This window comes from Vicia villosa, unplaced genomic scaffold (assembly GCF_029867415.1).
Source record: "Vicia villosa cultivar HV-30 ecotype Madison, WI unplaced genomic scaffold, Vvil1.0 ctg.000082F_1_1_2_unsc, whole genome shotgun sequence".
Classification (NCBI taxonomy): domain Eukaryota; kingdom Viridiplantae; phylum Streptophyta; class Magnoliopsida; order Fabales; family Fabaceae; genus Vicia; species Vicia villosa.
The window spans coordinates 49219-65990 of NW_026705005.1; the positions used below are offsets into that span (position 1 = coordinate 49219).

Sequence of the window (16772 nt, forward strand, 5' to 3'; positions counted from 1 at the left end):
TTTGTAGATGATATGGTACTATTTAGAGAGTTGAAGGATGATTTAAATGAGAAGTTGGAGACGAGCCTTAGAAACGCATGGCTTTCGCCTAAGAAGTAAGACGAAGTGTATGAAATGTAAGTTTAGCAAAAGAAAAAGTGTTTCCAACCTATACGTAAAAGTTAGAGACTATATCAAACCACAAGCCACATGGCTTGAATATATATATTTGATCCGTAATACAAAACAATGGAGAAAGAGAAGGGGTATAAACCATCAAATTTAACTTGAGTGGATGAAATGGAGAAAGACTTCATGAGTTTTATATCACTCAAGCGGGAGAATACTGAATAATTAAAAATCAACGCGGAAATAAAATAAGTGTATAAGAGATGACGATGTTGTGTTTGATGTATTGTAAGAATATATGGAATAAGATTAGAAATCACAATATTAAAAAGTATTATAGAGTGTCTAAAGATATTTTGTAAAAAGCTTTATGTTTGAGATATCAATGTAGAAGTCACAACTAGTGTGAGGAGAGGGGTTGGAGAGGGTATTGGGTATATTTTTAAAGTAAAGATATATTAAAACACTAGGAATACTCATGCCCAACACAAATCCAACCCCACAAAACGAAAATAAGAAATTGTTATCCAAATGAAACTTAATCAATTTTTCTCTCTCAATAAATATTCTATTTTAATCCATCATTTTTGCCTAAAGTTATAGTAATAGTAAAGTTAGTGAAACTCTACCGTAAACATTAGTACACCATAGGTGGACCATACAGAGTGAAGAATAAATTTCATCAATGGAAAACATGTACTGGTCCTATAATATATTAATTGTTCAATGATCAGGCAAACAAAACAGTAAACCCTAGCCAATAGCCAGAACGGTCATATATTGTTGAAAGATTAGAATGCTGTACACCAGAAGAAATAAAATAAAAAAAAAGGAGAACTTCATTTTCCCCTCACTCTTTCACCCAGGGAACAAACAGATCCACCCACCTAACCAAACACATGACCCAGTATCTGCTATCATTAATCTCCAGCTAAATAAACACGACATCTTTGTTTGCAAATTCAAATATATATTTAATAAAATTAAAAATACATATTAAATAGCCAATAAAGACACACCCCTCTTCGAGTGAGTGATGAACCTTTAATCAACCTACTACTAAAAAAACCTTTATTGTTTTACAATCATCAAATCAACCCCAACTAATCGAGATTGGGCTTCCAACCACGTTCTTCGCATTACTCCATTCTAACCGTCCAAATCCATTCACCTTTTGCGGTGTAGAACCCAACGACGTAAACGTCACCGTATAAGGTTTCTTCTCATTCTCCTTAAAACTTAACTCCTCCGGTTCAACCGTTATTTTCACGGTTTTTGAATCTGATGTTACTAAAGCCTTGTAAGTTCCCGCGGGTCCCACGTTGGTGAGGATTCTCGTGTGTTTAACTACGTTGGCCCCACCCATGGTATCGAAAACAACCGCAAATGATGGATAATTAAGATCATTCACACTGTATTTCTTACCCGCGTCACACTCGAATTTTCTCTTTGCTAAAGAAGTGATTTGTGTAGCTGTGTAGTTTAACGCGCAGAGAAAACCTAAGTAATCATCCACCGTTAAATCATAAACGAGTCCAGGATTAAGAGCAGCGATAGGATCCACGTGTCCAGATCCATGATCAAACGGTGTGGAGGGTTTTCCAGTTGCACTGTCTTGTAATTTTTTACCGTCCTTGTAAGCCGAGTAAGCCGTTGTCATGAGAGCCGATCTAACAGCGGCTGGGCTCCATTCAGGATGAGCCGACTTAATCAAAGCGGCTAAACCACTCACATGGGGACAGGACATGGAAGTACCAGAGATAATGTTAAAATCAACGCGCCTCTCATCAACGGGTAAACCGGTGGGTCCCACTGCTTTTGACCACCCAGCTAAGATGTTGACACCTGGCGCGATAAGATCAGGTTTCAAGATCTGTGAAGTGATTGAGTTAGGTCCTCGTGAACTAAAGGCAGCCACCACCGGAGATGGCTGAACATTCACTTTTGTTCCTTCGAAAACGATCTTCACCGTCGGTTTTGCTTCGGTGAATAAATACTTCTTGATTGCATTGCCAGCTTTCTCACCAACCGCTGTGGCTGGTAATAGATGTGTGTCAGCGACTAGCTCCTCACCGTTAGCGGCGGTGTTGGCCAGAACCATACCTAATCCTCCGGCGGCTTTCACCACAGCTCCTTTCTGAACCCTAGCATTCATCCCACGGTCACAGAAAACAATCTTCCCAGCAACTAACTCCGGTGATAAAGTTCCCGTCATACACAAATTCCCGTTTGTGGCATTAGTAGCATTCCCTGCGTAAATAATCGGTAACGGAGAATCCGGCAAAGCGTTTCCTCGATAGAGAGAAACACCAGAATAGTTGAGTCCGTTACCAAGACTAACTAACGCAGGGAAGTCACGATCCAGTGTACCAGCACCCACGGTAGTAATCCATGGAGCAACATTGGATAGAGAATAAGCACTTGGACCCGCATTCCCAGCGGAGCATGAGATTAAAATCCCTTTCTCCATTGCCGAAAAAGAACCAATAGCTACACTGTCTCTAAAATAATCAGACATTCCACCACCGAGAGAAAGAGACAGAACATTAACACCGTCCGAAATTGCTTTATCTATAGCAGCTAATATGTCGGAGCTAAAACAACCACCTTTCCAACAAACCTTGTATGCAGCGATTCTAGCGCGTGTGGCCATCCCACGCGCCGTCCCTGCAGCATAACCGAAGAGGCTTGCACCGGTAACAACCGAACCTGCTGCTGTGGTTGAAGTGTGTGTACCATGGCCGTCGTCGTCTCTAGGAGATTTCGATTCTGTGGTTTCATCGATAGGGCCTAACATAGCTTCAACTCCCTTGGAGAAAAATCTTGCTCCGATAAGTTTTTTATTACAGTTCGAAGCAGTGAAATTCGTACCTGTTTCACACGCGCCTTTCCATGTTGCGGGTATAGGTCCAAACCCAGTGTCGTCGTAGCTTTTGCTTTCAGGCCAAACACCGGTATCTAAAACACCAACAACAACCTCGCTTGCTGAACTAGATTCTGGAAACATCTCTGCGCTTTTATCAAGGCCAAGGAACTGAGGAGTTCTTGTCGTGTGAAGCTCGTATTTCACTTCAGGCAACACCGCGAGAATCCCCGTTTGGCTCTCAAGCAAACGAGCTTCTTCAGCTGTTAACCTGGTTGAGAATCCATGAACCGCGTTTTCGTATGTATACAGCATTTCAGCTGACTCAGACACAGATTGTAAAGACGATTCATACCAAACAGTATGATGCTCGTAACTCTCTGGCATTTCAGATTTCGCCATGTGCACTATGTAAGTACTCTTCAAGGAGGAAGAAGACGACGCATCACTGAAACCCATTAACAGAACTAACAGAACCACAGGGAAAGATCTGTGAAACGAGAACTCCATGGTTGGATATTTTTTCTCACCCTCAAGATCTTGGAATGAGATTGGGTAAGGGTTGAGAATGAGAATGGAATGGATAGCTATTATAGATAAAAAAGACTACTTTATGAATGCAGTTTTTAATGTATAGATTTTGTAGCTTTTGTTCCCACCAAAGTGTGAAAAAAGCTAAGATATTAGCGGTGAGTGGTTGTCTGTTTATAAGAATTATTGCATTGTGACAAAAACTATAAAAAAAAAGACAGAGAGAGAGTGGAGATAGTAGTGGAAGCAAAAGCAACAATGGCAATATATGATTGATTGCTTATCTACATTCACATGTGAAGGAGGGGAATATATATCCGTTGCAAGTGCGTGACATCTTTTTCTTGTCGTTTTTTTCTTCTTTTTCTGATATTATAATATTACTAATAAAAAAACAGTTATTTAGGCTCTTTTTTTTTTAATCTTGCAGGCATTCCGTCACGAAATCACGTTCCAGAAACGTAATTTCACACACCAATCTTTTACCTAATATCTTGAATGAATAAACTCTCAACTGTGTTTCTTTGTAGATATTTTATTTTAAGCTTTATAATTGGTGCATGTTCAGTGTGTACGGTGTTTTAAAGAGAAAGAGATAAGATGAAGGAGCAAAAAAAATATTGTAAATTACGCAAGGTGACTCACGGGTATGTATTGTAGTGGACATTAGACAAGCCTACATTAACCTTATTAATGGACAGAGATTTTAATTTTGTACCTACTTGTTTCTTCGTCTATACCTGCCAACCAAACGGGTCTATTTTTTTCTTCTACTTTTGCTTGTTTAGCTGTGAAGTTTTTGTTAAGAAAGGGACGGTCATTGTTGTACCAAAAAGGAGAAATTCATGTTCACGGGCTTTGTTACTTTCTTTTTTATATAAATACACGGATTTTATTTCTGTGCTGGGAATTTGGAAAGATACTGCATATAAGAAGTAGCGTATCTACGACGATAGATTGAGGTGAGGGTACACGTTATTTAACTTCAGTGCGTATCCAAGACACTGTATAATGCATAGTTACTTACAACTTTTAACAATAGAAAAGACACTGCATAATGTATATCCACCACAGTTAAAGATTATAAAGTATAGAAAATAACAAGATTTGAAATTTTCTATAATGAGAATAATATAATTTATGACAATGAGAATTATAAAAGAAAATATGATAAAATATATATAAATTAAAATACTATTAACTCAATTATTACAAAGGTTATATTACATATCCTAATTTCTTATATTAAGTGCATTAACATGAAATATTAATAATTTAGCAAATAAAAACAAATTTAATAACAAACAATATTTATTTAAAACTCTAACACTCTCTTCAACTTTAAATTTTTTAACTTTTAAATTTATTATAAATTAAGTGTAAAAATAATAGATCAAATAAAATAAACAAATTTTTTTTAACTTTTAAATTTATTATAAATTATCATGTAAATAATAGATAAAATAAAATAATCAATATCATAATCAATTGAAAAATAAGACAAAGAGAAGAATCGTCATAGAGAAAAATAACAAATAAATGAGTAGTCAATATATACGAGAAACTACAAAAGGGTGAGAATCATTGAACAAAAGAACCAAATCAAATTGAATTAATTAATTCAATTCATTCCAAACTAAAAGAATTCAAATTAAACAAAACCAAACTAAACAAAACAGAGCTAATCGAAACCAAATCAAATCATACTAAACAAAAACATAATCAGACCAATCAAAATAAAAAATAACCAATTTAAGCCAAATCAAATCAATTTCAACTAAATCAAATCATATTAAATTAAATTAATTGTACAAATTCAAATGAAAACAAATCAAATTAAAATAAACCAAATCAAAATAATCAAACCTAGAAAGAAATCAAACGAAATCAAATCATACCAAATCAAACTAAATAAACAAATTCAAACGAAATTAAATCAAATATAATCAAACGAAACATAACCAAACTTAGAAAGAAACCAACCAAAATCAAATCAAACCAAACCAAACAAAAAATTTTAAATAAAATAGAAAGAGAAAGAAGGTAAAAGAAAGGATATACATGACCAATACTAAAACTATGGATGTAAATAGATATCCATGGAGACGGATAGTATGATATATGTGTCTGCCCCGCCCCGTTTGATAAATATGATATTCATATCCACTACATATTCGTGTGGTTATCCGCTAAACAGGTAATTCGCGGGTTTTAAGATATCCGTGAATATTTATAGATATCCATGGATAATATATTTTTCTTAAATTATATTTTGAAAAAAAATATTTTCGAATTCTAAAATTATGGTTAACACTTTTCAATAACATTTATACAAATCTTTCTTATTTTAACAACATAATTTCATTATATTAATTTTCTTCGTTTTCACCGAAGCATAAATATAAAAGAATTGTTGAAGTGAGGTATGAAGTATAGAAGAAACTTAAATATAAAATTATCAATAGAATTTGTATGAAATATAAATATTTTCTTCAAAGAAAACTTAAAATATATATGAGGAGATTATTTTTTTTAGAAGATGAAAAGATATAGTATAATAAATTAAGGAAAATGCTCGGTCAAAAAAAATTAAGGAAAATGCTTATTAGCAAGAAAATATCAGAACAAGAAATGCAAGAATAAATCTCAACCATTCATTATCATCACAATTTCATGATCCAAATTAAAAAGGAAATTAATTAAATTTAAAATTAGTTTAAAATTCACCTCTAAAATAGTGACATGTTTGCATTCTTGCATTTTTTCTTCAAATTGTTTCGTACTAAATAGCATTACTCATAAACTAATAATATTTAAATAATTTTTATAATTTATTTACGGATACAGATATTCGCGGATACAAGTAACATTAAACCGGTATACATATCCATTAATAAACATATATTTAAATATCTATTTATTTTATCTGCGGATATCTATTAAGCTACTCGCCCCGTATTTGTGATGGATTTTATTCGCGGATACGGTTTTTTTGTCATCCCTAACTAGAACCAACAGTGAGAGAATCAATAAAAGTCATATATGATTTGTTCCTTTCGGGAACCAAAATTAGGAGTATGATTATGGTGAAGAATCTTAAACATGTGGTGCTGATATATGCTACGGCGACATGAGAGTGAAGAATCCTAAACAAGTGGTAGCTGATTTCCACTATTGTTTGTTTTGTTCTATTGGCGTGTCTGTATTAGCTCTTCTCTCGTCTTCTTTCATATAGCTCTTATTTGCGTTATTTTCTTTTGGTGTTTTCAGTCATGGAGATTTTAACCCCTAATCTCAAATATTCTCCCAATCAAGAAACCTTGGAACATATTGGAACCGGTACCGTGAGGCACCTTGTCATTGTGACAAAAAAACCTAAAACAAATGATGGACCTGAATCAGATTGCAGGAAACATCAGACTCTCAACAACCAGCACCAAACAAAAAACCGTAACCATATATCCAGTATTCACTCTAAAGCCTTCCATAATGGTAACCTAGAAAACCTCATAACCCCACTGATTCTTCAAATAACTCCATAAAACCTATAGCTTCAAGAAACATACTAGAATACAATAAAGATCCTGAACTTTTCCTGTATGAAGAGAAGGAAATCCAAGAACTGTATGAAGTCCCAAAAATCAATATTAGGGGGAAAATGGTGATAGAAAAACCCATCCATATAGGCCATATGCAGTCAGCTCTATCTAACATATGGTGTAATACTCATAAATTGTTGGTTAAAGAAGTCGATACATCCATATTCAATATCACCATGGATAGAATTGAAGATCATAAGTACATTTTGAAGGGAAACACATGGCTTTTTAGGAATTCCTGGTTAATTCTCTAAGAATGGGATGACCAGACATCTATTTGTAACCTGGATTTCAAAATCTTCAATGTGGATTCAGATATAGGGGTTGCGTGTCAATGGTAAAATGGTCCATATGAGTCTCAAATCGGGAGCAAAACTTGGAAAAGTGATGGAAGCTGGTATATTTGATATGCTGGGTAGAACAGCAATTGTTAAGGTCATAGTTAATATGAGTGTAGATGTTTTCATATTGGTTGCATTTTATGGTAAAACATTCATGTATGTGTGATGTCTTGACTAATGTCATGACATGCTATGTGTACTGTTATGCAGGATTTGACTGCTTGAGCTAATACAGGTTTTGGTTGGATGTCATGCTCGATGTCATGACATCAGTATCTGACAGCATTGACTGTTATGTTTAGCTATTATATTTAACTGTTATGTTTCCTTATTTATCTCAGGCTACATTTTAGGAAACTTTTTATTTAGTGTTGTATGGTTCTCGCTAAAAGATCTCGTCTACAGCATATGAATGAACACCTTGATGATGTGGAAATTAGGTTACCTTAGTTAGCCCTAATTTATGTTTGGAAGGCCCAAGGCCCAAATGCTGCCTATAAGAAGATTGTTAATCCTACTTTCAGAGGCAGAGGTTTTTACGTGAAAGAATTATGTGTTTGTGTTAGTGTTATTTTGTGAGCCAAGCAATTATCACTTTGATGATTGTACTGGAGTAGGGTGTTTGAGTTGTAATTATTTGTGTCACTCAAAGCTTTTAAGAGAAAGGTTGCTCCTAAAAGTCCCTCTGTTGACTTTATCAAGGAGAAAAGTACCTCTACAGGTCCCATTAAGAGCAGAGTTGTATCTCAGAGTGTTCCTGTTGGTCCTTCAAAGTCTTGGAGCAAAGTTATCCCAAAGAAGAGGACAACTCAAGTCATGGACGACTTTGATTCAAATGTTGAAGTGGATGTTCAAGACATTCCACTAAAGAAGAAGCCTACTTCTAGCAAGCTTGCTTCTAGAGTCCCTGATGTGCCCATAGACAATATTTCCTTCCATTCTAATTTGAGTGTCAACAGGTGGAAATATGTCCACCAAAAGAGACTGGCTCTTGAAAGAGAATTAGCTCAGAATGCTCTTGAATGCAAAGACATAATGGAGCTGATTCATATTGCGGGTCTAATGAAAACTGTTGTCCATTTGCCTAAGTGCTATGAAATGCTGGTGAAATAATTCATTGTGAACCTCTCTGAAGAGTGTGCTGATAGAAAGTCGAGTTTAGGAAGGTGTATGTGAGGGGCAGGTGTGTTACGTTTTCCTCCACTGTGATAAATAACTATTTAGGGAGGTATGATGAAGCTCAACCTGAGCTTGAAGTCTCTGATAACAAGGTATGCCAAGTTATCACTGCCAACCAAGTCAAGAGCTGGCCTTTAAAAGGGAAGTTGTCTGCTAGTAAGCTAAGCATGAAGTATGCCATGTTGCATAAGATTGGTGCAACAAATTGGGTTCCTACAAATCATAAATCTACCATTGCTACTGTCCTGGGAAGATTTATCTTTGTCATTGGTACAAAAGCCAAGTTTCATTATGATACCTACATATTTGAGTAGACTATGAAGCATGCTGGAAGCTTCAGTGTAAAAGGCCCTATAGCTTTTCCATCTCTCATATGTGGCATTATCTTGAACCAGTACCCAAGCATCTTGGTTGAAAACGAATCTATCTACAAAAGGGAAAGTGCTCTTTCGTTTCATTATAAATTGTTTCAAGGAACCCATGCTCCTGACATTGTCATGAAATCAGCTGGGACATCCAAAGGAAGCTCCATTATAGGTAAAGTTGTAGTGGTTGCCATGCTCAGGGAAACATGCAAGGAGATGGAGTCCAGAAAGCTGGATCTTGAAAAATTGACCAGCTCTCTTGAAATGGAAGAAGGTGTTGAGTTTATTGAGAATGAAGAAGCAGGTCCTGAGGCAGATGATGAATAGGAGGCTGGTTCAGATGAGGTGGAAGAAAAAGAGGCCATCACAAAAACATCATTAACAACAATTAATCAACTTGAAATGCGACTCATAACAATGCATATGCATGTGGTACCATTTGGAGTAAAACTCCCAACTTAAACATTTTCCATTCAGGCCATCGTCACTTTTGCCATTTTCTGACCAACTTAAAAATTTGTCATTTTCAGGCCGTCGTGTTTGCCATAATTTTCAGGCCATCGTGTTTGCCATAATTTTCAGGCCATCGTGTTTGCCACAATTTTCAGGCATGCATTATGCAATGGATGTGACTCAATGAATGCAACAATCACATACAACACAACAAAAATATCATCAAGAGGCATACGCCTATATCACTGTCATTACCAATTATTAGAGGTAATCATCATCACAAAAGGCATAAGCCTATATTGTCACTACAACACTGGCCATAGGCCTACAACATCATCATCGTATGAACAACATAATCATAACAAAAATATAATCATAATCACATCACCAACATCACAATATCAACAACATATTATTACAACAACATAACAACTATACCAACATCAACATATAACAATTTTCAACAATAGATTCATTGACAGTAGAACAATTTCAGCAATATCAGAAACAACCACCACAAACAACCACACACCGCAACAATTTTATACAACCACAAACAGAGACGATTATACAGACCCAATCCCACATACAATTCATCATAAATCCCATTATTAAGTCAGAACCCCACCCTTAACTTGGATTGGAGATTACTCTATAATTCTACCGATCGAAGCCTTCTAGCCATAGCTTTTAACCCTTGCCTCTTTTAATCAGAATCAAAAGCTGAAAATTTTCCCAAATATGCAGCTACAGTATGATGATATCTCACAACTTAGACCTTATTTTGAAGATCCCAACGGTCAAACGTTAGATATAGGGGTTGCGAACCTACCCTCAAAATTTGGCCATGATCCAAAGGTTAACGAATCGAGGATCTTCGATTTAGTGAGACTGCTGCAAGAAAAACGGGAATGAGTTTCTCTCCTATTTTCTCTCTTCTCTTCAACTTCCCATGACCAATTCCCCAAGACTTTTTCCCTTCTAATTGACCTAATCCATATCTTAACCTAATTTCATTAAACCTATTGGGCCTAACATTCTCACCCCACATTTTACTACCACCATCACTTAATAAAGTCCATATAATAAATCTAGTATTTCTTCAATATTATTTCTACAACTTAATCAATTAATTAATCGACAAATTACTCATAACAACCCGTGTCAATAATTCTCAACACTCCAAATCAGGGGATCTAGTCGGAGAAGGTTCTCCCTCAAGGATCTTGCATAATACGGAGTGGGCCTCTGGAATATGGGGGTCACTAATAAGTAACAATCCTTGAAGTGCTTCTAACTTTCAAGATAAAAACTAAATAATTTAACTGGTTGATATCCTTTACACAATAAGATCAACCATTGTCCTCGCCAATTGTCTATGGAGGAATCCATCACTATGAAGATATTAAAGAAAAGGCTCAGAGACAATTCTTGATTCAGGTATTCAAACTAATACTAAAACATTTTGACAAAAGTTCAGGCTAGCAGGTGCATTTGAGAGAGGGTTATTCTCAAATGCCTTAGCACCTCTTCCTCAAACTTGTTGAAGAGTAGACAAAATTCTAACCTAGAGAATATGCATTCATAAAAATGGATTGAGAACCCATCGAAAAAAACTGAAAAATCCTCTTTCTAGAATAAAAATGGGAAATCGACTAGTTAGCAATTAGACCCACATCTATGTAAGTATACTCCACACTAGCTAGGATATCAAAGGAGGACACCTTCCCCAACAATTTAGGATCCAATCAGCGGTACTACTCAGGATCAATCATCTTTACAAGATCTCCACGCTTTCGTCTAGCCATCTCTGCCTAAGTGTCATGAAAAAGGTAATGTTAGTCATCAACTTGAGAATGTCTTCGAAAATTGATGTGATCCCTAATATTTATATTATTATGGGTCCCAGTAATTCTCATACCTAATGAGCATACCCCACACCAGATAGGCTATCAAAGAAGGATACATTCCCCAACAATTTAGGATCCACTCAGCGGTACTCCTCAGGATCAATCATCTTTACAAGATCTCCACGCTTTCGTCTAGCCATGTCTGCCCAACTCTCATGAAAAAGGTAATGTTAGTCATGAATTTGAGAATGTCTTCGAAAATTGATATGATCCCTAATATCTATATTACTATGTGTCCCAACCATGCTCATACCTAATGGTTGTAATGAAACAATGAATCCTCCACTCATAATATGAAACTGTGGCAGAATCCAAATATGTAACAAGCTAAACGGAATGAGAAGGGACAATATCTACACTCTTTATAATAGGGATAGCATAATCCATTCATTTGCCCTCTCAGAAGACTCATCAATACCCTTATCATAAGAGGTACTAGAGGGTTCATCACAATTTTCTACATAGCCCTCACCAAACTCATAATTATCGTTAAGCACAATGAGGTTTGGGTTAGGTTGGTTAACCTCTTAAGGATCAACATTTGGTAGAAAAGGGTGGTTTATATTGGTGGATGATGAAGAATCACCCATATCAAGGGTGTTTAACATACTTGCAGGTACATTTCCAATGTTGGCCATGATAAAGACAAAAAATGGAAATAGTAAAATGTAAGAAAGTGGGCTAGGAATGGTCACGAAGAAGAGAATCAAAGAAGCAGTTAGAAGCAAGAGAAACATGGAGACAATGATAAATCGGGAAATGCATAATCCTAATGGAGAGGAAAGATGACGAAACTACAAAGTCACTGGAGCTTAAGGACAAAGGTTAGGGTTTGCGAAGAGAAAAGGAAAACCTTTGTTTGCACAAAGAGCAAAAGTTTTTTTGAAGGATCATTTTGACCTTTATATGGTAAAACATAACGATTAAATCAATGGTCTAGGTGGAAATAAAATGGGAAGATGAAAAACAATAGTTAAGATTCACCTAAAAAATACAAATGACACTTGAGTGCACTCTATGTTAGTGCTTTTATTGGCTGATTGGCATCTATGTTTGGCTAAAACATAATAGCAGTAAAACATAATATCATTGTGAATCTTGCAAATATAAAAAGAACAAAACAGGTACAAGCAAGATGTTAGATGGAATGTCATGACATCAACTCATGACATCGCGCCTTCAGAACTGGAAGAAAGATTCAGTTTGTACTTAACAGATACAGGATATTCGCAGAATATTTTGTAATCCTATGTGGCGCAAATTTAAAGGTCAAAAGAATATTTGAAGAATCATATCAGAAGATTGAAGATTCAGGAAGAATCAGATCAGAAGATTGAAGATTCAGCAGTTTCTAATTTAGGAGATAAATTAGGAAACTCATGATTAAAAGACCTTATTTGTAGCAAAAAATTTCTGCATATTTGTAACAACAAGGAATGCTGCGATTTGTAAGCCCAAGTCCAATTGGGATCAGGTTATAAATAGGAAACTTTGTAACCTAGTTTGATATAGAAAACCTTGTTTAGAAACGATGTAGTCATTAGGGTTTCTATATGTAGACCATCCAGGTTGTGGGATGGCTGCCATGTCCTTCTCGAAACCTGTAGGTTAGAGAAGTGATTGTCCTCACTCGAAACCTGTAAGTAAGAGTTGAGTATTGTATTCTTGATCGAAGCTGTGAAGCAAGATCAAGTTATTGTTCATTGTTAATTGTGTAAATAGCTGTTGCAGGGTTGTAACAGTTAGGTATCACTAGGGAGTGAGCAGAGGTTCTCTTGTCTTGGATGGAGTTCTGAGATAAAGGTTGCATTGAGTAGTGACTAGGTAAACCAGAGGTTGTTTATCTATAAACCTGAGGTTGTTTACATAAAATAGTACTATTGATAGTGAAATCTTCTTCCTGGCTTGGTAGCTCCCAGAGTAGGTAGTTAGACCGAACTGGGTTAACAATTAACTGTGTTATTTATCTTCTGCATTGTTTGTTCAGTTATGAATGTTATGACTTTGTTTATAACATCAGGTTCAGAAGTGTTAGTTGTTCCTAAACTGAACCATATAAAGATTATAATCTGGTTATGTCTATTGAACATGTGTGATCCTAAGTCACATTGACTCCTATTTAGGAGTAATTAATAAATGGGGGATCTTTCTATTCTGACTATGCTACATTAATAACAGATCAGATGTCTTGACATCGGGATTGACATCCGAGTCTGTCATACTAGAATTTCACTCTAGAATCCTAGATGGAAGCTCCACACTCAACCTAGAAACTTAGGTCCACATGTTAGAAAGGTTCAACGAAAACTCTCAATGATGAAACTAACATTTAACACACTTGTCTCCTAAGCTCCTCGTGCCAGTTCTCAGGCTTTTCCCTTTCCTCGTGTAATGTAATTGACCCAATTTTCTACAAAGATTTCTCATTTGCTATGTCATGACAATTTTGGGGCAACTATTCTAGGTCGTCTACAAGATCCAAAAGAGGAAGGGACCTAATTTCCACTTTGAGAAGATCCAACCCAGGTCATTAAGGTTCAAGTTTATCCTGTGCTAAAAGATACCCATTATTTGATATAATAAAACGGCCTCTCTTGATCCTCATGGGGGAATAAGGGATTTCTTCAACCACCTATCATATATACATCATCGTGCGTGAAACTTGATGTATGATTTTTCACCATAATTCACTCTACCCCTTTGGACTCATTAGTTGTTAGAGTTTTAATCTTATAGGTTCACCCCTGCTGCCACATCAGAGGCCTGCACCGCTGCACTGAGGGTCCACGTCATCAGTTCATCAACTTGGTTCTTGAAAGGAACAAAATATAAAGTAAGACAAAAAATATAAAGAAACAAAAATGCATAAATAACTAATTTTCCTGTCTATGTGTTATGAAAAACATACATGTGCGATATTTATAGGAAAACACTAGTATTAGCGACCAAAACACTGTGGCTTACATTATTTAACATTGTTTAGCTCTTTGTGGAGATAGTGTCTGATTTTTCTATTCGTTGGTAGTATGTGGTGTTTCATGTTTGAATTGATCTTCTCGCCTTCATAATGTTTTTTTGTTTGCTCTATCCATATATGCATTCATTTCTTAAAAGATGTATTTGTGTCAATAGTCGCTTAAGTTAGTGAAAATATAAACATGAAACATCAATAAAATGTTAAAATTGTTAAATTTCACTATGGTTTGAGTGAGTCTAACACTTCTACGACTTTTGTGGAGCTCTATAGATTTGAAAAATAAATTAAGTCAAATTAGCCATTTTGGTCCCTTAACTATACCCTCTGGTTCACTTGGTCCCTTATCTTTTTTTCGTGTCACTTTGGTCTTTTAATTTTCTAAAAGCAACCATGTTAGTCCTTCCGTTAGCGAACCGTTAGTCAAAGTCCAAAAACACGTTCCAGGTGGCAGTTGACTTGATGAAGTGGATAAGTGGAGTCCATATGACAAAGAAAATGAACGGTTGATACTATGTTAGGCAAATTGACATGAACAAAAGCTCATTTTGTGAATTATCCTACACGAACACATTAGAGAGAACAAACGTGAAATGACAAAGGTAATTTCAAAGGAAGGCGGTGAATGCAATTGTAGGGACGAATGAAGGCCAAGTTTAGATTCCAGGTAAGTAAAACCTACATGTTTACAAAAACGTATGGATACAATCTTGGTTGTTCGTCTCGATCAATTGGATGGTCTCTTTGTAGATTTCGATACGAAGGTTTTGTAAACGTGTTTCCGGGTATTCATGTAACCTGATTATGAATTTCTGCATATTGTTGGTAGATTTAGGGTTTTCTGCAGATTTAGGGTTTTGATAGATTTAAGGCTTTCTGCAGATTTAGGGTTTTGGTAGATTTAGGTCTTTGAATGTTTATTTTGGTCTTGTGTTAGGTGACGATTACTTACTTGAATAGTGATAATGGACGAATTTCTGAAGCTAACAATTCACCACATAGTGCATTCGTTGATCCTGAATTTAGTTTATATGAAGGAGGCTTGGTAGCTCAATTGACCGTAGATGTTCATAAGTGGTCTTATTTTGAGTTAGTTGGTACTTTGAAAGAGTTAGGTTATAGGAAAAATGTTGAGAAAATTTATTACAAGGACCCATAATTTGGGATGAATTCCCTAGTTAATGACAAAGGAGCTCTAGAAATTGCATACCTTTACATGGTGCACCAAAGGGTTGATATCTACGTTGAACACAATTTGTCTCAACCTGGTTATTTTGATAGTCCTATGGATAATGTAGATGAGGTGCCTGACAACATTGTAGATGAGGTTGAAGAGTTGCTTAACAAGCTGCATGATAACATTGTGAAGAAGTTGAATAGAGCTGATGTATTTTACCAATTTTCAATTGTCAACTACAAATGGGAGGTAGGCATTGTGGAGAAGAAGTATCCAATTTTCAAAGCACCCAAAGATATGACCAACTACAAATGGGAGGTAGGCATGTATTTTACCTCAAAGAATGACATTAGGGATGCAATAGCCACATATGTTGTTCATAATGGTAGAGACCTAAAGTTCAAAAAAATGACAAGAGAAGGGTGAGGTTGAGATGTAAGGATGGTTGTGAGTGGGAGGTGTATTTTGCCAAGTTAAAAGATGAGGAATCTTGGCAAGTAAGGAAGGTAATTGACAAACATAATTGTCGTATGGAGTATAATACTAAGATGCCGAGTACACAGTGGTTGAGCAAGAGAATTCAGACCGCATTGAAAAACAATCATAGGATAAAGGTAAAAGATATAAATAAAATTCATTAAGGAAGTGGAATGTAGGAGTGAACAAGACTAAAGCAATCAGAGCAAGAGTGGTTGCCAGTGAAATATTATGTATTGTATTTTGAACATGTCTATCTAACATGTCAATGCATTTTGGAACCTTTATGGAAATATACCTATGTCTTGCAACAATATCAATTAATGTTATTTTGTCTTGCAATAATATCTGCTTTTGTGTTAATGTCATTTTATGAGAAGTCAACAATTTTCTGTTAGTGTTTAGGTAATTTGTTATGTGTATAGGTAATTTAAACATCTTATGTCATTATGGATGTGAAAATTACTATCTCATATGCCAAAACATTAGGAATAACAATCAACTGATAAACTGTGTCAAACAACATTAATAACATTCAACTGATAATTGTGACCAAATACACATGATATTACACTTTTTTCGATAGTGTTACAAAATCACATAGACATTACACATAACAGCTTATACATACTCCTAAAAAAGATTAAAAAGACATACACCTAAAATTACAATACACATCAAGTTCACTAATTTTTTCCACTTCAACATCTTGTTTAATTGAATTTGTATTTCCATCACCGAATTCCCTAGTTCTTCATTTCTAATCCGTAAGTTTTCATAAAACTTTCTGATTAC

General features: G+C 35.5%; 1 protein-coding gene across 1 annotated transcript; it reads right to left on the minus strand.

Moving 5' to 3' along the window:
• Positions 1-1057: 1057 nt before the first annotated feature.
• On the minus strand, positions 1058-3775 carry LOC131623838 (subtilisin-like protease SBT1.7). The gene has a single exon (XM_058894840.1). It carries the CDS (start codon positions 3479-3481, stop codon positions 1202-1204), a length of 2280 nt encoding a protein of 759 aa, XP_058750823.1. The 5' UTR covers positions 3482-3775; the 3' UTR covers positions 1058-1201.
• Positions 3776-16772: the final 12997 nt, after the last annotated feature.